At 45.9% G+C, this 26183-nt stretch overlaps 1 protein-coding gene across 1 annotated transcript in view; it reads right to left on the bottom strand.

Moving 5' to 3' along the window:
* Nucleotides 1–26183, bottom strand: part of SYN3 (synapsin III) — a 260554-nt gene that overhangs the window by 202845 nt on the left and 31526 nt on the right. The window contains exon 3 of the mRNA XM_005300814.5: nucleotides 9627–9684. Within this exon, the coding sequence (XP_005300871.2) occupies nucleotides 9627–9684 (58 nt within the window). The remainder of the gene's footprint in view (nucleotides 1–9626; nucleotides 9685–26183) is intronic.

Genomic DNA, 26183 nt, shown 5'->3' with positions numbered 1-26183 from the left:
AGCAGGCTTAGCATGTCCACACAGTTCCCAGCACTCCCTGTGTTCTTGGTTTTTGCGCTACTGAACTTTCTAAGCCATCATCTGCTTTTAATCTAACTAAAATCTCCTCTCGTTGGTTCCTATTTAAAATAAAAGACAAGGGTACATTAGATATTTATATGACTACACACACATTTTTATACTGCTTTAACTGCAAATTTCAATGCCATCTTAATTCTGGCGTTGACAGGACACCACACCTCCATAATTGTATATGCAATACTGTATCCGCGTACAAACATAAATACACTGTAAGTGTATGCACACACAGATCTTTGAACAGAATCCAGAAATTCCGCAACAGACCTTTCTAATTCCTCTTCTCTTTGGCTGGTTTTTCACTCCACATGTTTTGCTCTTTGCACCTGATGAATACTCTATATGAACCACTTGACACACTAAGAGGCTGATGCTGGGTATATTAAATTTTCGGCAGTATTTAGAAGAAGTAGAAGAGGATTTTCATCCTTTCTATTTGCTTTTCTCTTTACTGCCTATCCCTTCCCCTGAGAGGCCTGTCCATCTTCCTAAGGATCCCCATTAATTCCCCCTTTTTTCTCCTCTTTAAGCCCCTTATGTTGCAAGGACCCGCCTCTGGCTAGGACACTTTGCCCTTCCCAGCCTTGCTTCTGAAATGACCCAGTTGTCATCAAGCTAGAGCAGTATGGTCTCTCTTTTTTTGGGGGGGGGGGTGGGGGGGGAAGGAGGGAGGGGCCTAATTTTTAACTCAGTAAATGGGATCTCTTAATTATTTTGTACTGACATTTCCAACAGTTCTGGTTGATAATTTCCAATTTTTGTAGGAGAAAAAGCCAGCATTTTGTAAATATTGATTTGCACTATGCTAATACTGACATTTACAGAGTTACAGGGTTTTAAGGGACTCTGCAGTCTATAGTCCCTGGGCAGGAAGAAGGGTGAACAGGATGTGTGCATGAGTGCAGTGAGTGGGAATGGGATGTGTGTTTGATGTATGGGTTGTCCTTCAGGGAAGGAAGGAAGGTGAAGAAGGTGCGGCTGGGGAGTGGGACACTGTGTGTCCAATGAGAGGTCTCATGCATGCTGTTTAATGGCCCTGAGTCAGTGTGAATGCACGCAGCCTACAGGGAACACTGAGACCAGGTAGCCACATGCCGCTTGGTGCCTGTGCTAAAGGTTAAGTGCCATTCAGTGTTATCAGCTGTCGGGATTTTATTGCCAGTCTTGCGATATTTGTTGTTTTTCTTAAAGCCCCAGCTCAGTCATGCCACTATATTAAAATCTCAGATTCAATTAAAAAAAAAAAAAGAACATTTCTAGGCCTGTTGTCACAGCAAATAGCTCGAAAACATGAAAACTAATGGCTCGAAAGAGCAGAAGGCAAATAAAGAACAGTTTAATTGTTTTAAAAACTTCATTATTTTTAAATCAGTCTCAGTTTTCTGGAGGCCTATTGTCATGATTTCTGAATAATAGATTTAGCAATACTGTGACAACCACCACCTAACTGTAGATATCTATATTCAAGAGCTGCTCTTCTGGAAATGCTTTCTTTCATAAAAATTTTGAGTTCCTTAAAAAAAAAAACCAAACAACAAACAAAACAAATAACTATGTGGTTGTTTAATGAGTGCTTAATCCATGTGGCTACACTTCTTTGGCCTATCAGATTCTTCCTTTCAGAATGTCTGCTCTATGCCACTAATTAAAATACTGATTTAGGAATTTAAGTACCATAAAACTGGAGAGATCTTCTGTAATATAACTCTCTTTTGTCTAGGTAATTCATGAGCAATTCTTGTCAACATTACCAGCACAGTCATAACCCTATTCCACAAGAGATTTCCAGAAGCATATATAGAGGAGTTCATTGAATAATGATACTCTGAAAATAAACCATGCCGTGGGAACAAGTGAATGAGCTGTAAAAGACGAATGAGTGTTAGAGAGAGAGATAAAGAAAGAAATGGTGGGAAAGAGAGGAGATGGGAGAGCAACAGGACCGAACTTTACTAATTTACACTTCTGGCCTGAGCAGTTCTCTCCTTAACCCTTTCTGTCCCTGCATAGAGCCATTAGCTGACATAAGGGCTGAGGAAGGATGCTCTAGGAAACCTGAAGAAAAATGATCCAAAAGGCAGCAGATTCTGCAAGAGAAAAGCTGCACTATCTCTGCTACTAATCCTCTGTGTTATTCTCTGACTCTCATTCTCTGGAGTGGTGTGGTGCACGTGCTGCACCATGCTATTGGGAGGAGGGGACATTTCTAGAAATCACCAGGTTTCCAGATCACACATTCCTCAGGAAAAAGTGATAAGTAATAATAAAAAAGGACAGAATTATCTGGGCCAGGTTCAGTGACTTTAGATAAGAGGGACTTCTAAGAGGGGCCCCACTGCATCCCACCAGTTTTATCCACTTCAATATCCTCTCCATCCCCTGAAAATATCCAGCAGTCCCTAGACATAGGCTATGCTGTACCCGCTACTGTATTCAGCTTCACTCCCTTGTGGCTACAGGTCACACCAGTCGTTGGGCAGAGGAGCATGCTCAGCTGGAGGCAGCTTTCTGTAAGTGGGCCCTAGTGCCATCAGCACCAGCCCAGGCAGCAATGCCTCTCCCACAGCTAAGATCAGGTCTGAGATCCTCCCTAAAAACAAGATTAAAAAGGACTTGTGGCCATTGGATTTCATGGGCCCAAAAGGCCAACTCTAGATGGGTGTAATGCAGGAGAGGGTGGAGAAGCCTGAATAACCTGTGACCTTTAAGAAAAAGCAGCTACACCTCTACCCCGATATAATGCTGTCCTCGGGAGCCAAAAAATCTTACCATGTTATAGGTGAAATCGTGTTATATTGAACTTGCTTTGATCCACCGGAGCGCGCAGCCCACCCCACCCCGGAGCGCTGCTTTATCACGTTATATCCGAATTCGTGTTATATCGGATCGTGTTATATCAGGGTAGAGGTGTACTAGCTTTTAACTATAGTGTTTAGTTTGCCTCCATCTACAATGGTTATATTCTCAAAGCTCTTAGAAAGGAAAAAGGATAGTGTGACACTCTGTACCCCAAAGCAATACTCTGGCACCCCCCCATACTCACCACTGTCATATACACCCCTACCCCGATATAACGCTGTTCTCGGGAGCCAAAAGATCTTACTGCGTTATAGGTGAAACCGCGTTATATTGAACTTGCTTTGATCCGCCGGAGCGCGCAGCCCCGCCCCCCTGGAGCACTGCTTTACCGCGTTATATCCGAATTCCTGTTATATTGGGTCACGTTATATCGGGGTAGAGGTGTAATTATGTTATGTTTTGTACAAAGTATACCTTGTAAGATATCATTTTAAAAGTCTTAATCTGTTGAACATTAATATCCTTTTAAGTTGTATGTGCTATCATTGTATGTGAAGTTATGAGGTTTTGCTGTGTGTGTTACTGAAATATGTTGTGAAGTTGGAAACGCTCACAACCAGTCTTTCAGGTACAACAGTGGGGCAGCCAGAAAGTGATGATGGCCCATTCAGGGGAATACACACACACACACACACACACACACACACACACACACTACCCCAGGAACTGTATACAATAGAAACCTCTCAGAGAGCACATACTCAATGGAGGCTGCTTGACTCATGTCATAGCAAAGGATCTTTCCAGCAAGCTGGAAGAAGCTATAAAAAGGGGAAGTGACATCATCATTTGGCCTCACTCCCCCCACAACTCAACACCTGGAAACAGGTCTAGAGAACAAAGACTGAACTGGGGTGGTGGTCCCAGGCTGAAAAGGAGAATCCCCGCTTGTGTATTAAGGAGCTATACCATCCGGGTGAGATATTGCTCGATTTAAATCCAGTCTAGTTCATAGAACTCAGATTGTGATTTTACTTGTTAGGTAACCACCTTTTATCTGTATGCTTACTACTTATAATCACTTAAAAATCTATCTTTCTGTAGTTAATAAATCTGTTTTATATTTTTTTTACCTAAAACAGTGTGTTGCTTGAAGTGCAAGGGTCTCACTGAAGCCAATTTAATTGCTTTGCTGAATAGAGACGGGAATACTCATGTACTTACAGATAAGCACATGCTTAAGTGCTTTACTGAATGGAGGCCTAAATGAACATGGAGACTGAATTACTCTCACTGTGTTAGGAGAGGTCTTTCAGGATCAGGCTTGAGGTACATTGATGGAGCAATGTGGGGAAGCTTGCATAGCTGCTGTCTGTGTTGTGCCTGTTTTTTGGCTAAAGAGACAATTTAAGTCTCTATGGCTGTCAATCTGGCCCCTTTGGCCAACACTAAATTCACTAAAAATGCTAAAGAAAAAGATTTAATGTACCCTTGGATGAAAGACGCTTTAGAGATTCAAACACAGAGATAAAAACTGTGGTTTCCAATGCTCTGGCTTAATTCCCTCACTGATTGCTCCAACATCCAAGAAGAGAAAAGAGTCTTTGGAAACAGATGTTACATTGGAACAGCTAAAATCCCTAAATATTACTAGTAAGAGAGCATTACATTTGGGTAATGGAACTGCACGCATGGTGGGAAGTTTCTGGCAATGCTGAACTTTTCCAGATGCACTTGGACCATAATTGCCCCTAGCCCTCCAGGAGCGGTGCCAGAGTTTTTGCCGCCCTAGGCGGCAGCGCTCCTCTGAGCATTCGGCAGCGGCGGGGGGTCCTTCCGCTCCACGTCTTCAGGGCACTTCGGTGGCGGGTCCCGGAGTGAGTGAAGGACCCGCCGCCAAATTTCTGCCAAAGACCCAGAGCGGAAGGACCCCCCGCCGCTGAATTTCCACCGAGGACAGCAAAATGCTGCCCCTCAAATCCTGCCGCCCTAGGCGACTGCCTAGGGTCGCCTAGTGGAAGCGCTGGCCCTGCAGCCCTCAAATAACAACAGTTCTTCTGTATCACCACCCTGCTTTGGGTCAGGATTGGAATCCTCACTGTCGCTGATGATCTTTGGTCCTGGCTCTTTCACTGTTCCAGCTCTCTTTCTTTTCTCCTTTCTGCTTCCAGGACCTTATCAATTTTCTCCCACCGCGCTCTCTCTCTCTTTCCAGGATCTTGGCACTGAGGTTAATCAGTCACTAAAGGCAATAAGGTAAGACAAAGCAATCTCATGGGCAGGTTTAAATAAATAGCATACATGTGTGCCCTGAGATGGATAATACAGCACACTTTAGACATCCTAATAGATCGCTCAATAAATCACTGTCGGAGTTTAAATGGAAGAGCATGCAAAAAGGAAACTAAGAAGGAAATAAAGAGGATCCTTGTGGTTGAATTAATTAATGATTTGCGAGGATGGAAGCCAGGGAACAGGACTGGAGAGTATACACCCAGCTCAGAACGGCTTACCATGCTTTTCTCATATTCATCAGCACTAGGCAATGAATGGAGCATCTGTCTTCCCAGTGCCTGTGGGGATAAAATTAGCTGAAGGGAGTGCTTGGGGGAAGAGAAGGCGGGAGGGCGTGGAGGTCACATAGTTCATTTCCATAGTAAACAACCCAAGAACCTGACCTGCTTCCATACAAGTGTAAGCTCAAGAACTACAGCCAAGGGGGAGAGGAAACTCTCAGAGCTGGTAGGGGGGTATGACCAGACTTGATAGCTCACAACCAGTAGCTGAGAGAGAGACAGTTCCGCTTTCAACACTCCCACCACAATATAAATAAATGAGGTCATGACTTACCAAGATAAAAAAATCAGTGTCCCCTCTCTGCTTCCCCCCAAAGCAGCCACTGGGGCTTGTTAATAGAGAATGAAGATGTAATAGAGACAGCAATCAGAGAGAGAAAAAGCAGTAAGGCAAACACCTCAGATTCAAATCCCATTTCTGGGCATCCCAGAAGAATGGATGTAATTGCTTCTCATGCCACAGAAATGAGCGCTGCCATCAAAACCGTTGAAATGTCTCATTCCTGACACTGTTTTGCAAATGTGTTAAACATTTGGATGTTTCACTTCCACACTTTCCACTGTTAAAAAAAGAGAGGCTATTTTACTGTTACAGGTAAAATCTGGTTTCGCTATAAAAACAGAAATTTTTTTCTTCAGGAAAGCTAAGTTTTTGCTGAGGGCACATAATGTGTGGAAATTTACAGTGTGATCCAATGGTGAGCTGGGAGCAAAAATTACAAGTGATAATTACAAGTGAACAAGCATACCACACAGCCCAAGCAGCTTCAGAAGAGCCACTACACTTCGCTTTTGATCAGTGTAGAGTTTACTCAGACCAGCCGTGGACCCTTCTTCACCTGGTTAAAGATCGTTACAGCATGGTAACGTGGGATGCCTGATGTGCTCAGCTGTACCCAGAATCCTCTTCCAGTTTTGTAGTACTGCTGCTGTCTGAGGTCTGGGACAAGGTCATACGCACACAGAGTTCTTTTCTGTGTGCTTCCTAGGCCAGGACTGTGGAAGAGTGTTCTCTCTCTTTTAGGCTCCAGAACTTTCTTGTGTTCAGTATCAGAAAAGACAAAGTGAAGTGTTCCATGATGGTTTAGGCTAGAGGGTCATCAATAAGGCAGAGAGGAGCGGGGAAGGGCATGACGAATGAAAAAACAGAAGCGAGTAAGTGAAAAACAATGGAATCCCAGAAGGGATGAGTAAAAGCTGAAGCCCAAAGAGTTGGCGTCCGAACAGATAAGCGCCCCTCTCTTGGCCTGATTAATATGCACATGGGCCTGAGGCCACATTCAAGGACTGCCCACAAGAATACAACGTCTGTATTTCCCTTGTTAGACAATGATAGAACTGATGATCACTTCTGCATTCAAGGTCCAATGAAGCAGGGCGCAACTCATGGTCTGTTACTCTGAGGCTCAATTGCCATATATGGGGGGGAAGCAGCCTGCTTTCTGTTCACTCTTGTCCAACCTTCCTCTGAATTAAATAATTCATTTTCTGGAGTAATGCTGCAGTTGTTACATTTATTATTAGAAGGGGGCTTCACTGAGGTAACTCTCACTAGCAGGCAACAGTTCCTAGCAGTGGAAGCCCTGACAGACACTGCAATGAAGGCATGTTTTTTGCCACATGCACACTTGATTATTACTTGCACTCCTTAGCCCCCTTGGGTCCCATGCCCAAACCTGAGCATGCCACCTAAGTAACAGGTCTTGGCTGATGGTCTGGATGAGGTTCACAGGAGTTCCTGGGAATTGTTACAAGCCCCATGGTAGGCACTGCTCCTGGTCTATCCAATCAGGGAAACAGCAGTGCAGAGGCTCCATTACAGGGGTAGTCAGTAGGCAGACTGTGGCCAAAACCACACCACCAGATGCTTTTGACTGGACCCCAACTTCTTTTTATTTACTTATTATTATTAACTTTTTTATTATCTTCTCTGGAGTCTAGACCTTGACTATACCTTGACCAAGAAATTTGGACCTTGACAAAAAATATGTGACTACCCTGGTTTGGGGTATTTGGGAGAGGAGAAAAAGGAGATTATGGAATGATTGCAGGGGCCCGCAGTGGAGAGGCAGATACTCCCTGCAAATGGAAGGGGTGGAGGGACAGGAAGGGAGGTACTGAGACTTAGCAGGGGAGGGGAGACAGCCGGCTCCAGGGTGGGAAGAGGGTTCTGGGGGTTCCTACCTGCTTCCAGGCCTGCTCCAGACCCTCTGGGTCCCACTCCCTGCTACCCTGCCAGCACCTGGGCCCTATGGTGGCTGCTCCAACCCCTCTGGGTCCCCCTCTCACCTCTGCTCCCTCCCCCACAGGCATGTGAGAGTTTACATAAGGGCACTAGCCCCCTTGACCCTGGTTCTGCCTTCCCTGGCATAAGAGATAATCTGGGGCCTGGGCTCTAGGACTCTGCAAGGTGGAAGGGTCCCAGAGCTTGGGCCAGGGCCGGCTCTAGGCACCAGCAAAGCAAGCAGTTGCTTGGGGCGGCAGATTTGCAAGGGGCGCAAGAATCCAGCATGGGAGCTGAGAACCAACAGGGGGCCCTGGGAGCTGTAGTTCCTTGGTTAGCTCACTGCCTATAGAGCCAGCCCTGGAGCAGGGAAAGAACTACATTTCCCAGCATTCCTTTGGCCACTAGCAACAGGAAAGGGTGAGGGAAGGAGTATGGAACTGAAATCTGCAGCTTGCTGTGAATGGTAGGAACAGAGCCAGCTCTAGGTTTTTTGCCGCCCCCCCCTCCCCCGCACCCTTGTATTGCCCCAGCCTTGGACTCTCCCCCGCCCACACCCCCTGCTGCCTCAGCTCTGGCCCTCACCTGCACTCCCTTGCTACCCCAGCCCTGGGCTCTTCCCCCCCCCCACACACCCCCTGACGCCCCAGCTCTGGCCCCCACCTGCACCCTTCTGCTGCCCCAGCCCTGGGCTCTTCCCCCACACTCGCACCTCCTGCCATCCCAGCCCTGGGCTCTCCCCCAAAGACGGAATTGGGGGAACTAAATGGACGGTGCACCTCTCTATCTGAAGCCTAGCAAGGGAGGTACGTGGATCCTACTAGAATTTAAAATGAAAAGTAAGGGAGGAGAGGCTCTGGACCTGGGCAGCTTTAGATACTGTACCAGGCATGTAGGAGGATTTCCACTTCTGAGCCATGGAAGCAGAAATTGACTTTTCCTTTCCAGATATAGCTAATATTCAGAAAGGAAATCTAGCACCTGCCTTCCAAATTTGAACACCCTCAAAATTCAGGCGTGCTCAAGCTCAATTTGGGCAGCTGTTACTTCATTTCCCCCAAATCAAATATACTGATCCACTGTAACTTGCTGTAGAAAAAGTAGAATAAATTGAGCAAGAAATGCTTCCCAGTGGTTATTAGGACTGGAATTGCTATTTTCAACAGCCATTGTTTTTGTTTTTTTTTTAAGTTTTAGTTTTATTTGTTTAAAAGGAAGACTGTGATAGTGCATTCCCCATAGAAACAAAGAATGGAACAAAAGAATAATAAAGGCACCTCAACTTTTTCTCATTTATGTAGGACAGTCTTATAATATGCATCCAGATATCCTCCAGTCACACAAGCTGAAAATTGTTCCACTTTACTGCAGTTCTGTAACCATATGGGAACCAATCCTGTCTGTGATCTGTGCACATCCAAAATTCCTGCTGAATGACTCGCCCTGGGAGCGAGTTACCAGTGACCCAGCGCTGGGGCGGCAGGAGGGTGCAGTTGGGGGGAGGGGGCGCGAGCCCAGGGCTGGGGTGGGGGGCAGCCAAAAAATTTTTTGCTTGGGGCAGCAAAAAACCTAGAGCCGGCCCTGGCTTGGGCTGCTGCCCAAGCCTGAATGTCTACACTGCAAGTAAACAGCCCCTTTGTCTGAGTCCCATGAGCCTAAGTTAGCTGGCATGGGCCAGTTGTGGGGTTTAATTGCAGTGTAGACATATCCATAGGGACACTCAAAGCAGCACTAGAAAAGGTACAATAGGGAACAATCCTGAAAAGGCAGGACTGGATGGCACAAAAGGTTATTTTCATCTCTGGCTTCTCTAATTCTGTGAAACAGACAAGCCTTAACATTCCTCATTAGCACCCTTCTGCTCCTGGCTGATGCCCACAGACACCTGCAGGTGGGGTTTCAATCACCTACCTGAACCCTTGCTATGGAGGATTTCAATGATCACTGACCTGTTCCACTCGGATCTCAAATTCTCCATTCACCTTCTTCCCCTGGAAATACTTGACCCTGAGGAGGGAGGGAGGGAGAGAGAGAGGGGTACATGGTTAAAAAGGCTGCAGTTCACGATTATTTATTTATTTGTCAGCTACTGTTTTGCTGCAGTTTTCCTTTTTTGTTAAAGGATTTCCAGATGGTTCACAACATGTTTTACTAATTCCCATTTTCCCTTGACTTTCTGTTCTCCAAGAGGAATCTGCCAAACCAGATGAAAAATCACACTGGAAATTTCCTTGAAGGCTTGGGAGGGTTTTTTTTTTTTTTTTTTTTAGACTGAGAAAATAATTATCTCCCTGCACCTTACGGAGCAACAGTAATAATGAATGACAAGACCAGTTTGTATGTATTCTCTATCCTGGGGACAGAGGCTATGAGAGAGGGAGGCTAAATCTATCATGTGACAAAGAATTAGTCAATTTTCTTCCAACACTGAACAAGGAACTTTATCAGCATAATGAAAACCATATTAAGCCTCTCTTTCTCTCTCTCTCTGCTTCACTGTAGAGCTTGTCTTAGACAATTTCCCAGCCCTATCTTGCCTGGCTTCATGCGACTGATTTAAAGAAACAGTATATATATCCTCAAAATATAAATAAGGATAGATTTCTTCAAAATTGTGAAACCAGATTTGCATCAGAGTCACTGAAAAAAAAAAGTCTCTCTCATATACTTCCTCTCATCTCTGCTAAAAGCCACAGCCATTGAATATATAACAGGGGAAAACAGACGGATGTTACCGCTCAAACAGAGGGACTGATAGTGCAGAGAACCAGCTATAGGACAAGTATATGCTTTTTTCTTCTGATCAGGAAATTTCTAACAAAAGTTATTTTCCAATCAGAAAACAGGGTTTCAGCAAAATCAACATTTTTTCTCAAACTGTTGACTTAGATGACCACTTCTTAGTTTTTTCAAAATTTCCTACATAGAAAATTTCAGGACGCCCACCACCACAACATATTTATTTGTTTTCATTTCAAAATAGTGGGGGGGCTCCCCCTGCCACTGTATTACCATTTCCCAATTTTTGCTGGTTGGAAAACACCAACAAAGTGTAGGAAATAGTTAAATATTAGAAGTGTTTGTTTCTTTGTGAGAAAAAGTAACACTTTCAACACTTTGTTATCCAAGTGACAAAAGTTTGAACAGAAAAAGATAATGAAGGAAAGTTAGGGGAAGGGAAGAGCAGGTTTTTCCCTATACCTTTTTAATGTTTAAAAAAAAAAATTTCCCACACATTTTATTTCATTCCCTCTCGTGTTGTTGGAGTGGGATGGGGGAGGAAATGGGGGCTGTGGGAAAAAAGTTTAAAAACAACCCACAAAGTTGTCCAGATTTAAAGAACAAAACTGACATTTTAAGTCTAAACAAAAGTTTGTTTTGAAACGTGATTTTAAACAAAATGAAAGTTTTCATTTTGTTTAAAAAATTCCCATCAAAAGGTCCTTCTGTCAAAAAGCCTATTCATCAGCACAAAGTTTACCCTAACTATGAACGGAAGTTAGGTAGGGACAGTACATTAGCCAGGTGTGACTACTCCAACAGGCTCTTACAAATCCAAAAAAAGGAAAATGCAGGACTTTAGCTATCCCTAAGACTCCTTGAGGTCATGAGAGTTGGATGAAAAAAAGCCAGACACGATGCCACTGCTTTGGCAACAAGAGTTACAGTGAGTGCACTTAAGTTCATCCTGATTCTAGACAGAGCTATAACTGGGTCTAACGGTTTTTCCCATTTTTACATGTAGAGAATTATCGCTGTAACCAGCAGTCTCAAAAGCCAAGATAAACTTAGTGTGCTCAGAGTAACTGGTTTGAAGTCTGAGGCATGGCATTCAGGGGTACACGCATATTTTTTTTTAAACAGAAGATCATCACAGTGTATATGCATCACCCACATTTATGAAACAAACTTCCTCCCTCTGATGACCCCTCCACTCTGCTGACCTGCTGGTTCCTAACTCATTGGTGCCGCTTCGGTCCTACTCACAATGAAGGCTGATCATCCATACACTCTTTCATCCAGTACAGATGAGGCAAAGAGACTTCCACTGCTTAGTCCAGGAAATTAGACTTCAGAGTAAAAATTATAAAACCCTCTCCCCACTGCTACAATACAGACTCTGTTCCCAAATAGTCATGTATGGGGCACCACCACCATGTGGACCCAGGGCATAAGTACAAGGCATCTTGATTAAGACACAGTAAGACCTTTGTTTCTGGACCCCATTTTCCACATGGCCTGGCTCATTCCAATGACTCAGCTCACATTTTTTAAATGAGAGGATATATTTTCTTTCAAGGCAGATCCAGGGCTAAGCTGCTGTAGGGGTCTCTGAAGACTACAGGTGTTAAATAATTCAGAGATAAATGTGTTGCTCTGTGCTCTATTCTGACACCACACATGGGAAGACTGAAACACCTGCTGCAAATATGCTCGGAAACAGATTCAATAATGTTTTTAATTTACACTTGGTGTTTCTGAGTCTTTGGGAAGTAGAGGCCACCATACTGAGCAGGAAAGAGATATTAGTCTCACCCTGGAGCCCCTGAAGTTTCAACCAAGCAGGAATTATTTATACTATGGAGTACCTGTAGGCCACGTTCATGGTCAGAGCCCCATTGCACTAGACAGTGCATCAACACACAGCATGAAACAGGCCCTGTCCCAAACAGGGGCGGCTCTATGTTTTTTGCCGCCCCAAGAATGGCAGGCAGGTGGCTTTCAGCCTGCGGGAAGTCCGCTGGTAATGCGGATTCGGCGGCATGCCTGCGGGAGGTTCACTGGTCCCGCGGCTAGCTGCCGCCAAATTGCCACCAAAGCCACGGGACTGGCGGACCTCCCGCAGGCATTCCGCCGAACTGCTGCCCTCACGGCGACCGGCAGGCCGCCCCCCGCGGCTTGCCGCCCCAGGCACGTGCTTGGTGCGCTGGTGCCTGGAGCCGCCCCTGGTCCCAAAGAACTTACAACAGACAAAAGGTGGGAGAAAGGCGGTATATCCCCATTTGACAAAGGGGGAACTAGAGAGAAAGAGATTAAGGGCCAGATTTTCAAAAGCAATCATGACCCAGCAGGTCCCACTGAGAGCTGCTAAGTCTTGCCCTCCTTTGCAAATCTGGCCATACAAATGATTTGCTGAGGGTCACACCAGGAGCCTGTGACACAGCCAGTATTTGAACCCAGATCTAGAGTCTCAATACCATGTCTTAATCATAAGACCCATTACAGGGCTTCCTTTAGTGCCTCAGCAATGCCACTCTTATCTATCTAATGAAGTCACTTATGAACAATGCAAGGAATCTTTCATCACCCTAGAGGCTGCGTGGGCTGCCTCACAGTGTTCCCAGCCTACTGGCTTGAGAGATCATAACAGGAATCACCTAAGTCATCTTGCCTCCCCCCCCCCCCCCCACCCCATCCCATGTCAGCTTTGATTACTGACCACTGGTCTAACTGGCCAGCACTTTATTATAAAGCATGCAGGATGTTGACAGAGTTAGATTGCTGCATTATAATTAGGCTATGCAGGGTGTAGGTTGGGTGGTTTGGTTTCTGATCTCAGTAAATTAGCCTGTAAACAGATATTTTGGATGGAAAGACTTGTGGCTCCATGCTAGCAGAACAAACCTTAGGGAGGATTTATAATGCTAAGAAACATTTGAATGCTGCAGCTCGTGCAGGGGGGAAAGGAAGTGCTATAATAAATAGCTCAGTAGATGCCCTCTGCTTTTAAAAGAAATTCCCCTTATAGTGCATCTTTCTCTGTGATTAGTGAGCTGCACACTTTTGGGAAGCAATACATTTCCTGGGTAAAAAGGCATTAGAAACACATACAAAAAGCCCTCTGCTTTCTGCTCCAGCCCCAGTGAGATTGAAATCTCACCTTCAGCCCCGTAACGGTAGAAACCTCAGATGTCTCCTCTCACAAATTGTTTAGAAAGATTAAAAACTCGCTTTTCAGAGAATCCAAGCATCCCCCCTACCCCCGAATGTGGTTTGCAGAAGCAAGTGCTCCATTCCCAGTCTGCTACATACACAGCATATCCTTTATGGGGACCAGAAGAAAAGGCCTGGTTTTGAAAAGCATCAGCTCTCTGGTCCCTGTTTATATGTGTAAAGAGCATTTCGTGAGAAGCCAGCATGTGGTACTTGTGTCCCCATGTTCTTGTGAAGCTTTTATCAGAGTAAGGCTACAAAAGTGCCCCAAAGGAGCCTGCTCACACAGTAGTATAAGCACCTCTCAGCCTCCTAAACATCAAGGGCCCAATTCATCCCCTAGTACAGACACTGAAGGGAGGCAGCTTGCGCCTCACCTCATTCAGGGGCTTCAGGAGCTCATATGGCCCCCAGTGCTGACTTAAATTGTGTTCCTGCTCTATTGGCCACCTGGGAGGTTTGCCAATTTTGTAATATTTAAAAGCCGGACACTCCAGCAAGAGTTCCAGAACCTCCCCTGCCCCACCCCTTCCCCCTGAGGTCCCACTCCCTGTTCATTCCTCTTTCCCCCTCCCTCCATTGCTCATTGCTTTTGCCCTCTCCCCTCTCCCTGTGTGGGTCGGGTGGGACTCGCCTGCAGAGCCGGGGTTGGGAGCTGCATCCGCCCTATGCAGGTAGGTGGCAGCCCTGGCTGAATAAGAGCTGGCGTAGATGATGACTCTGCTCCTCCCCACCTCCCTCGCCCGCAATAACTGGACTTTGGGTGTCTGGTCAGTAGATCTGACCGGGCACCATCAGGTCCCCTTTTTGACCGGACTGTCTGGTCAAAAACCAGACATCTGGCCACCCTAGCATCTGGATAGGCCCCCTTTGCCAGGGCTCCAATGGAGGTGGTGCTGGGGAAATCCCTGGAGGCTGAGGGTTATTCTTGTCCAGCGGCCCCTTTGTGCTGGCCTTGGTGAATCCATATCTGAATCACAGAGGAGCCATGGGGCAGCCATGGACTCAGCCCCCAGATGTATAGTGGAGACTTCCAAGATCAGTAGAAAAAGGTCAAAATTCATAAGGGGTCATTTTTTCCTAGGAGTCTATAGGACATTATGGTTAACCCTCTGAAAGTGAACTATAGTTAGGTATTGCCTTACTCCCTGTAACAGGGTGCTGACTTAAGAGGCACTGAACTAGCCCCCGTTAGCTCAGAACCTGCTAGCGTAGCTCCCATAAAGGGGAACTGATTGGAGCTGGCAGGGTGTGGCTCATTAAAGGAGCCTAAGAGCAATCACCTGTGAGTCTGCTGAGCGGAAGGCCTATAAAGCTGACAGGAAGGAAGTGGAAAGGGGGGCAGAAACAGGAAGAGTAAGGAACTGCTGCTCCTAGCTAGCAACAGGCACTAGCTGTCCCCCGGCTGGCTACCTAAGTGCAATTGACTTGGACATAGAGTTGTATATAGATGGTGGTGGGAATGAACACAGGGAAATAAACAGACACTGGGTTGCAAAATAAGAGGTCTTCGGCTAATTTGTACAGCGAGCAAGGACGTGCTCGTCTACACTCCCATAGACATTTGGCTTTACCTGATTACTTTTGTTTTTATATTAAAACAATTCCATAGGAGCAGTTGGTGTTCACTTCATCAACCAGTCAATATGCTCAAAATTGGAATCCTGGATGAGCCTTTACCCCCAAGGCTTGTCTCTTCCTTGATTTTTTTTCCTTGTTGCTTTTATGTCCTGGAGAGAAGGTGCTTATAAGAACCACTTCAGCAGGCACTGCAGTGGTACCCATAGGATTTGTGGTGTATGTAGATGGAAGGGGATGCTGCAGAGAACTTTCTATTTTCTTGACAGGTTGTAGAGCACTCCACAAAAAGGTTGAGATCCGCTTGGCATGCCTGGGTATACAGATCAGGCAGAGAATCCCAAAGGAGCTCTTGTTCGGTGCAATCTCAGCAGGCAGGATACCTGAACGTAACATACATTGCCAAATGCCAGGTTTGTTACCTGTCCTGAAAATGTTCTGGACATGGATGGCAGTATCCCATTGTCTACTTATGAAGGATGAGATAGCATGAGTCAGAGTGTTGCAGGGGAAGAGGGGAGCGACAATTAGAAAACCTGAAGCTGTTTCAAAATGTCAGTTGGCTGAATGAGTGGGGTTATGTTCCATTTTGCGGCCTGTTGGAAGCACAGTATTTTGTGTTAAATGTATGTTATAGGGCTTCATTAGTCTATTTCACAAAATGGCTACTGCATTAAATAATTTATAAGCACAAGAAGAGATCAAGGAAATGTGCCTCAAGGTGGCTTGCAAGAGACCTCTCTGGAGTTACTATAAGAAATGTCCCTGCGATCTCTTGCAGTGTGTCTGGAAGTAACTCAGCACCCATCACCTTAGCATTCCACCTGTGGAGAAGCCACACTCTTATGGCAGCTGGAGTCAACAGAATCATTGCTGGCTGCATTTCGGGTTGAAGGCCAAAAGGTTTGATGGCTAAAAGCAGCAGCCCATGTGGGTGGAGCAGGTTCGTTTTCCGGCAGGGATATCCCTGCAAGACAGCCTGAGACATTCCTGGTGTTGCCTTTTCATTTAATTCAGAACAAATATTATCCCTGAACTAAAAAGCAGAGAGAGAATCCCAAACTATTGATCTGACTTTGCTTGCTTGCCCCAGTGTGATTTTTATCATGAAATAAAGTGTGTGTTGGTTACATTTTCCTACCATATCCTGGATGAGTTAGTGGTGTTGCTCCTTCAAGTGACCAGATAAGAAGCCAGTGAGGAGGAAGAGGAGCACTAAGTCCAGAGTCTGAATCCCATACCTATCTGCATGAATTCATGCACGTACAGCACCATTGTGTTAGATGTATGCTTAGCCTATGAGAGTTGTTTGAGGATCTTCCTTCCCTGGACATGGGACTATGTTTCAAGTCAAACAGGGTGGGAGGTTTAAGAGCTCTAAGCAAAAGAATTCATAAAGGATAGAGGACGGAGTGTCGCCATGTTTTATGAGCAAATTCCTGGAAGTCTTTCCATTAACTTCAGTGGGTTTTGGATCAGGCCCCGAACAGCATCCAAACCAACAAACTAAGGTTAGCTTTATTGGCTGCCCATTTCTTTCACGTTAGATTCAGGATGCATTTCCTGCCCCACACTCCTAACCTGCAGTGGGGGCCTGAACAAAAAATGTGATGCAAGAACCACGGTGGGAGAAAAATGGAAAGAGGGGAAAAAAGTAAAAATGGAGGAAGAAAGAAGAGCAGGAGGAGGAGAGAGGCGAGTGAATCAAATAGAAGACTAAAAGGATTAAATTATGGAATCTCCCAATTCCTTTCTTTGACATCCAAATACAAACAAAGATATCTCTTGAGTCTTTTGGGAATCAAAGCATGTAATTTCCTCCAAGATCAAACTTAGAAAATGCCAGGCTACAACCCTCTTGATTGGATGAGGGTGGACTTCACGGAGTGAGGTTAGCCACTCAAAGAATTCCCTGTGTCACAGGGCCTGGGGGCCCGGGTGATGCACAAGGCCCTCACTGTATGTCCGCATTGTCTCCTACGTAAAAGGGGCTGGGACTGGGAAAAAGGAGACAGTTTCCAAGATACTAGCAAGCAGGCTGCGGAATGCCCAGATACCCCTCCAGCCCCTAGGACAATACAACGGAGTCAGTAGTGTATTTTTGTTGGTTTGCTTTTTTTAATGGATAAAAATGAGCAAGGCTTTCCCCTCTCTGGCCCAGCTCCCCACTTCTCTCAGATTAGAAATTTCCATCTACAAACTATATGGATTTCCAAGTTTGGTCAATTATTGATCACCCAAAGCCTTGTGGGAGAGGGAGGAAATGATTACCCCAGGAGTTGAGTGCTTTGGGACAATCAGGTCTATTCCACACACCTGCTGCAATCTAGAGACCTTTATGTATTGCTCAGACATAGAAGGGATATGTTATTGTTTAATATTCACTGTGCAGTAACACCTAGAGGCCCCTACTGAGATCAGGGTGCACCTGTCCTAGGTGCTGTACAAACACATAAGAAGAGAAGGGCCATGCCTTGAAAAGCTGATAATTTAAATAGACAAGACCAAATGGGAGAAAGGGTGAATTATTATCCCCATTTTACAGATGGGGAATGGAGGCACAGAAAGATTAAGTGGCCTGCCCAATCTCAGACAGGGAGTCAGTGGGAGAGGTGGGAAGAGATCTCCCATGTTCCAGGCTGGCATTTTATCCACAAGACCATTCTTTCCTGCATATTGTAAAATAATCCCTTTGGCATTTTTATCTTCAGGGTTCATAGTGATCATCAGCAGTTCAGCAACACAAGATGGGCCCAGGCTGCTGCTACACAAAAACACTAGAGCCTTATAACCATAAACTAGCCATCATTGTCCCCTGAAAAAAAATGAGTCTGCCAATGGACCTCCATCCACACTGGATCATCCCTTCCCTTTGGAAGAGCAGAACAGTCTCTCTAATTAAGGGGTTTGTATAGTGCCCATCCCTGTAGTATCTAAGCACTTCCAACCCCGCCCCCGCACTGATACATTAAGATTCCTGCAACTCTGTCTGCCTCCTGCATCACTTATTGCTGATGAAACAGGGCTAACTAGAGACAATGGAATTCTTCAAGAGAAAATGGGTCAGTCATTAACTAATACTACACTTGATCTTGCTCTTTGCATTTTTCCAAGGTTGTAAGTATATGAAGGGTGCCTTGCTGTAGGTCTGATGCTCCCCAGTCTTCTCTCCCTGTCCTGCTCCCAAGGGCCAGCATCACAGCCATATTCCTTCAAGTCACAGAAAACTAGATGGGCCTCCTTCTGTGCTGCTGCTTAAATCAGCTTAGGTGCTGCTACGACACATGAGGCAGCAAGTTTATTTTATGTACGATTTAAAATTGTACATTGCTAGCAAGTTTCCCTGTTGCTAAATCTAGATGGCAGAGCCTGGAGCTGTTTGGAGGGGTATCGTTTTGTAAGGATTCATGCAATACTCTATTCCACTTTTGCTTTGAAGTGAAATGCATCTACAGCACCTTTGAGTGTTAGGAACAAGGGAACCAAAATAACTCAAAAGCAAAACTCAGCCAAAGCTGCTGTGTTTTAGGCAGAAATGATATAAGTACCTGGGTTCATTTGCAGGTCACTAAAAGGCTCACAAACCTTGAGAAACCTGGCTGAATTTCTGAGGTTCACCCACGTCTAGGCAAGACACTCTGAGGTTAAATACTATATACACCTCTACCCTGATATAACGCTGTCCTCGGAAGCCCAAAAAATCTTACCGCATTATAGGTGAAACCGCGTTATATCGAACTTGCTTTGATCCGCCAGAGTGTGCAGCCCCACCCCCCCAGAGCGCTGCTTTACCACATTATATCCAAATTCGTGTTATATCGGGTCGCGTTATATCGGGGTAGAGGTGTATTTAAAAGGACTCTTGTAAAGTAATTAAAGCCCCAAATTTGACTTGTATTAGCATATTTGTAACCTGGTAGGGAATATTTGCCAGATTCCTAGTGTCTATTTTTGTAATACTTCTTATCCTTTACATTTCTGTATCACCTTCCAACCAGGAGCACTGGACCCCACATTTCTTTACATATGCAATATAGAAATATAGACACGCGATGGTGATATAAATAAGAAGTTGCATTGCTTTTTGGGTCAGATGTGATAACAAGGTCCCTGCTCACTTGTATTTGCTAACTATCCTATGTCACTTTCCAGAAAAATAGGCGTTTTGCAATGTATCATGTACATTTGACAGCCTCACCCGCACTCTGCCCATTATTCCATTACCTCTGGGACTACTACTTTTGAAAGCCTCTATGCAATATTGAAATAGCTACTCTTTATTGATATCATATAATTTATCACATATATTATTCCTATTCCCCCCCAAAGTGGAATTTTGTCTCCAAATAAGGCTTGGCGGGGCCGGCAGGCTCCCTACCAGGCTCTGCATGTCCCTGCAGCTTCTAGGGGGAGGGAAGGCAAGGGAGGCTCCGCGCGCTGTCCCCGCCACGAGCTCCGGCTCCACAGCTCCCATTGACTGGGAACCGCAGCCAATGGGAGCTGTGGGGGTGACACCTGTGGGCGGGGGCAGTGTGCAGAGCCCCCTGGTCCCTCCACCTAGGAGCTGCAGGGACATGCTGGCCACTTCCCCAAACTCCAGCCCCTGCCCTGAGCCACCTCCCACACCCCAACTGCCCCAGCAGTGGCTGGTGCAGCTGGGTCAGGGCTGCCTGATGTGCTCGGTCAGCCCCAGAGCCAGCCGCACCGGCTGCTGCAGAAATCACGGGTGTCACGGAAAATTACCAAATCCGTGACTTCCGTGACCTCTGTGACAGACACGTGACATTCACAGAATGTTTCCAAATAGTAAATGTATTTTTAAAAGAAGGGAACTAGTTTGCAAAGTGGCCGGATTTACCAAACTCAATATGAGATTAACATTATTTGACCACTGGTAGTCCTGGACTAGTAACATATTTAAGGTTCAATATCCCATGGACCAGGACTAGAAATAGATTTTTGTAGCCCAGTAAACTGCAGCTGGTAATTTCCTCTTCCTAATGCGATCCAGCACTTTATTCCAAGCTCTGAAAAGCCCTGCAAGCCTTATTTTGCAAAAAAAGTGTTATTTTAGATAGTTTGGAAGAGGGTTCGGTTATGAATAAATCATAATTTCTCTTCTCTTCTGAGTCCAGGAGTTTGGTGCCATTATGTTAAGACAGCTTGGCTTTAGAGATGGAGGGAAATGAAAAACAAGAATTCAATTTTGTAACACTCACATTGTCCTTAATGGCTTTGTCCTGTGAAATATGGCACAAATTATTGATGGGGTGGAAGGATTCTAAGCAAGAAAGAATGTAATTTTGATAGTATTGGACTAGCTTGGAATGAGGACAAAACACACCTATTGTTCTGAAAAGTGACATGGGATATTGGTAAATAGAAGTGAGCAGGGACCTTTTTACTACAGCTGGCACAAAAAGCAATGTTTTCATGGTATTTTATTAATGCGCTAATGAGGTATGCACGTGCATTTCCAAAATAAGCTGTTTAAACAAAGCATTAGGGTGGGGAAGTGAGTACAACTTCACGAACAACGGGGTTAACAATTCACTGGTCTCAAATCTTGTTTCAGCTTTGGAAAAAAACACTCCAGCAAGAGGGTGATTTTACTTAACACTGATCTGGGCAAGGAAGTTGCCAGAGGTGGGACACTTTCCTCCTGGATGAGGTCATCGTCCTGGATTTGGCTGATTTGTAGTAACATGGAGTTCTGCCACTCCATTTCCTCATGGTGTGTGTGTGTGTGTGAGAGAGAGAGAGAGAGAGAGAGAGAGAGAACGAATTCTCATTCCCTGGCAGCAAATACAGGTTTGACATGGAGGTTGCAGGATCTCTAAAAATGCATCTCTTCCAGGGCAGCAGATGCTTCCAAACAGTCTGCTTGCCCCGCTCTAAACTTGTGGGGTTTATGCGTGGGACAGGGACCCTCAGTGAGAAAAAAGAATGGCATTTTCTCTGCTGTGGATGGAGATCCATTGGCAGACTCATTTTTGCAGGTGGCTATGATGGCCAGAGCAACACAACTAGAGTCATCCCCCATCCCCGCACTAAGCAGAGTAAAGATACATTTCTTTGGGAGGTGCTGGAAGGGCGTCTTGGAGAAAAATAGAAGCTCTTGTGTAAATTTTTGCCACCATATCAAAGGGAGAGTTGGGTCATTTTCCTGCCTCTGATGGAATCCACCCTTCTTTTGCTACGGCTACCACATCCCTGCCAGAGTGGATTGAGTTATGTAGGACTCAAAAATATTTCAAGAGCAAATATTTAGCCTTTGAAACATGCCAGGATACGCCAAGTGTCAGGTATTAACAAAGGTTTGCAGATGAAGATAGCTGTGGATTCCTATAGCAGGTCTTTACACCCTCCAGGCCATCACTACAAGAGAGAGAAGTTCAGGGCTGTGCTGTAGGATGAATAGACTTAGCAGAGTTTTAAAGAAACACATGATACTATTTTCCAATTAAGTGCACTTAACATACTTAGACTGTAAGCAATTTGCAGCAGGGACTGTTTTTGTTCTGTGTTTGCACAGTGCCTAACACAATGGGATCCGGGTCCATGACTGGGGCTCCTAGGTGCTCTGCTATACAAATAAGTTGCCTATCCAGCCATATTGCCACCTTCTTGGGTTACAAGAAAAGGTATTTGTTTTTAAAAAGGAAAATCAGTGGACAGATTCCCCACTCTCCCACCCTTGCGGTCTGCAAACAATGAGGCCTCATTACATGGGGTTTATCACAGGTTATGGGGGAAAGTTTTGTGGAGGTCCCATGTTAAAATATTGATAGCTCTTTGCTTGTTGTTACTTATTTCTAGTGACTCTTTTCTGGTCCAGTTAACTCTTCCAGCATGAGGGAGGAGGAAGGAAAGGACCATTTATCAACCAAAAATGCTGCCTGAGTCAGATATTTTGGCAGGCAAAGAGGAGTTGAAAAGGTTTTAAATTTGATACCTCTTCAAAAATGAAATGAACAAAACAGTGGTAACAATAGGTTATTGTTCACTCTGAAGATTCTGGGACTAGTTCCATGTGTGAGGCAACCAGAGTGGTCAGCCAAAATCCCCAGACAGTCATTTTTTCTCAAGGCAAACACTGCTGCCAAAGGGCTCAGGTGGGGCAGTCTGAGCTGGTATTTCATGCAGATTGATAGTAGGAAGAAGAAATAGGTTACTCAGAATGTACAGCAGTGTAACTGAGATCAGAATCAGGCCTAATCAACATTGTCTTTCAGTGTTGTGGTCATTGGACCAGATTCTGATCTCAATTATACCAGTGTAAATCCTGAGTGACGCTACTGCCTTCATTCACCCACGTGAATAAGATCAGAATCTAGCCCTCTTACTGTAAATGTTTCCAGGAAAGGCACAAATCTTACTGTATGTATAAAGACCCACGTACATTTGTGGAATATTGTGGAAACTTCTTTTGCTTGCAGCTTAGAATTCCAGATATTCCCTTCACAGGCCGGACACCTTCTAGCCTGGGTCCAACTCTTCCCCAGTTCAGTTTTAGGTGTTTTGAGCAGTCATCTTGGGGGTGGGGAAGTATCCAGTGAAGAACCAACCCTGATTAACTCACTCCCCAGCCTTAAATAGGATCGGAAATCCTTTGTTTCCCAGTTTGATCCCCACCCTCTACTAGTGGAAAAATAACAGCAGTCCAAGATAGTGTCCAGTACCAGGTGACCCTGCAGTGTCAAAGCAGCACCCCAGGAAGCTTCTCAGGAAGGTGGGAGATTAGCATCTTCAAAGACCTATTGTTCTCCCTAATGGTTTATTGACTAACCAGCCAGACTGATTGCATTTTGTCTGGTGGGCGTTCCCAGGTGCAAACACTTTTGCAATCGATACATAATCAATATTCCTAACTTCAGATACAGAAATGATACATGCATACAAATAGGATAATCACATTCAGTAAATCATAACCTTTTCAATGATATCTCACATGACCCATCTTGCATAAAACTTATCTTAGTTATGCCATATTCATATCAGAACAATATTTCTATGAAGACTATGGGGCCTAGTGCCACACCTTCCTCTTTGATTACACTATTTAGACTAAGCAGCAGACTGGCCCCTAGGCCCCAGGTGCTAGTACTGTGTATTAAACATGTTAACGGGTCCAACAGAGAGTTACATGAATGCTGTGGTAATGGACTACCCCCTGGTGGAGTCTCCTTGATACTGCAGGGAAGTTTAGCACAAGCCAGTGACTCAGCTATTGAGTTTATTGTTACACTTGAGAAAAACCACCAGATGCATCGAGGTGCTAAATAAGTGCGAAAATACCAACTACAACAGATACCAACTACAACAGAAGGCAGCAGTGCCAAGTGGACCTGGTTGGGGGGGGGGTAAAGAGGGGGAGAAATCACTTCTTATAGAAATGGTAGCCAGCAAAGCCCTGTTTTTGCTAGATTCGCACAAACACTAGATGTGATTGCCATCCTACAAGAGACTTTCCTACTATGTTAAAAGGCCAGTTTTCTTGGGGGAAATTCCACTCATTTTCACTCTCATTTCATGTTGGATGAAGGATCCTGTATTAGTTACTGGCCTCAGTTGCTACACCCAGGGCCGGCTCCAGGCACCAGCCCACCAAGCTTGTGCTTGGGGTGGCACCTGGAGGGGGGCGGCGCGGCGCAGTGCTCCAGCCGCCGGGGAGAGCGGGGCCGCGACTGGGCTCGCCGCCCTCCCCCCGGCGCTCTGGCCGCCGGGGACAGCGGAGCCCCGGCCGGGCTCGCCGCCCTCCCCCCGGCGCTCTGGATGCCGGGGAGAGCGGAGCCCGGCCGGGCTCTCCGCCCTCCTCCCAGGGCTCTGGCCGCCAGCAGAGCTGCGGCGGGCTCGCCGCCCTCCCCCAGGCGCGCTGGCCAGTTGAGGAGAGCGGCCCGCAGCCGGGCTCGGCGCCCTCCCCTGCCGCGCTCGGGCGGGGCGGCGGTGGGAGGCTTTTTTGCCTGGGGCGGCAAAAAAGCCAGAGCTGGCCCTGGCTACACCTCCACCTTGATGCAAAATCCAAGCCCATTACTCTGGGAAGGGGAGGATAGAGGACGGGAGAGGAGGGCAGTCCTTGTTTTGTAATGAATCCCCCCCTTTGAGACAGAAACAAGCCATGCTGTTAATGATGGGTCTGTAATGCACTCGTATCTGCTGGGAAATAAGTGGAGACTAATGAAGGCCATTACACCCAATATCTTGGTTTACATTTATAACAAGGGGACCAGATGTAAAGCCAGCATTTGAGCCCTTCAGGAATGGTCCCGTGGTTAGGGTGCTACTCTAGGACTCAGCAGACCTGGGCTTTGCTACAGATTTCCTGTGTGACCTTGGGCAAGTCACAGCCTCTCTGTGCTACAGTCCCCTATCTGCATAATGGGGATAATAGTCCTGCTCCATCTCAGAGGGCTGTTGTGGGTCTCCCATACACAGTAATGGGGGCCATAGAAGTACCTAAAATAGAAAAGGTTGTTGTAGGTATTTCCCGAGCATCACAAAGCAGCCAGAAAGCTGCCCCTGAAGGGCAGCTAGGGATTCCCATGACACAGGGGGAAAGTCAGTGTGATTGGCTTCTTGGCACCTGCTTCCCCAAACAACCCAGCACAGAGGATGTGGCAGAAGTGGGGCCAGAGCAGCCTCCTCACTACCTGCTCCTTTTGGTGCCGAAGGTGCACAATGAGAAGCAGGGCTGGACCACAGTGTCCTTACAAGTTAGCACAGTCCTTGGATAGATTCAGCCTGCAGGTAGCTCCAGGATCTGAGCAACCGAAAGACGACTTATCCACAGATGCCTCCTCCTCCCCATCAGCCCAGCTGCACCATGCTCTGCTTCAACCAGCTCAATATTTTTATTCCCATTTTACAGCTAAGGAAAATGAGGCACAGTGAAGTTAAGTAATGTACCTTGGGTGAGTTAACACAACAAGTCTGTGGCAGAGCCAAGAATGTAAGTCAATATGCCTCAGCTACCAGATGTTTTCTTTAGTCGCTAGGGGTTTCCTAGTGCACATAGTTTAATGCACTACTGGATGGTGCTCAGATATTATGGTGAGGAGTGTGGTCAAAAATCTTTATAGAACAGAACAGAACAATGAAAATGGATGCTGGCAGGCTTTTCAGATCAGCCAACTTTCAAGGAAATGTCCTCCAGTCAAATAGGCCAGCTCCCCTGAATTTTGGAAGGATTCAGGTGTCTTCCAAGACTTCTGGAAAAAGTGTTCTGTCTTGGCAAATCTCACAAAAAAAGCCCTTTCTAATAATATTTCCAGCAAATGATGTTTGCATAAGCATATCCTTTGGAGGCTTAGCTAAACCTCTGAACATTTTTGCGGTTTGCTATCACGATTAGCAAGGGAGGGGATGATCACTTGTAATAGTCTGTCTGTTTTTACTATTTTAATTACCTTTTGGTGAATGTAGATGTTGTGAAAGGCACTGGATTGACAGCCCTAGAGACAGAGATCTTCTCTTTATTCATAGAACAGGTGTAGCAAACACAATGGTGTTGTGCATGCCCGCCAAACCACACCACAATGTGCCTTTATACCTTTACACAATGTGCCTTCAGGGACCAGGTCTAGGGGCAAAGGAGGAATTCAGTCTGCTGAGCACAGCCATCTCTTCTGAGACTGTCAACAAGTCTGCTAATTAGTGCCAATGGACATTTTTCTCTGAGTATAGTAGGAAGAGGGCCTGAAGAAGAGGGGGAATGCCACGCGCTGGGGGAAGAGGCGGGGCTGGGGGCGGGGATTTGGGGAAGGGATCCAATAGGGGAAGGGAGGGGGCAGAGTTGGGGTGGGGGCTTTGGGGAGGGGGTTGGAATGGGGGTGGGAAAGGGGCGGAGTCAGTGCGGGGCCAGGGCGGCAATTATTTCCCCGCCTAGGGGCAGCAAAATTATTAATCCGCCACTGATACAAACACATTCCAGAAAGGTGGTACCAGAACACCTTGATACCAGCACATTCCCCAAAGATAACAGGAACACACTGACC

Source organism: Chrysemys picta, chromosome 1 (assembly GCF_011386835.1).
Source record: "Chrysemys picta bellii isolate R12L10 chromosome 1, ASM1138683v2, whole genome shotgun sequence".
Lineage (NCBI taxonomy): Eukaryota > Metazoa > Chordata > Testudines > Emydidae > Chrysemys > Chrysemys picta.
Note: the sequence above shows the minus strand (reverse complement) of the source record. Positions and strands in the feature narration are given on the sequence as shown.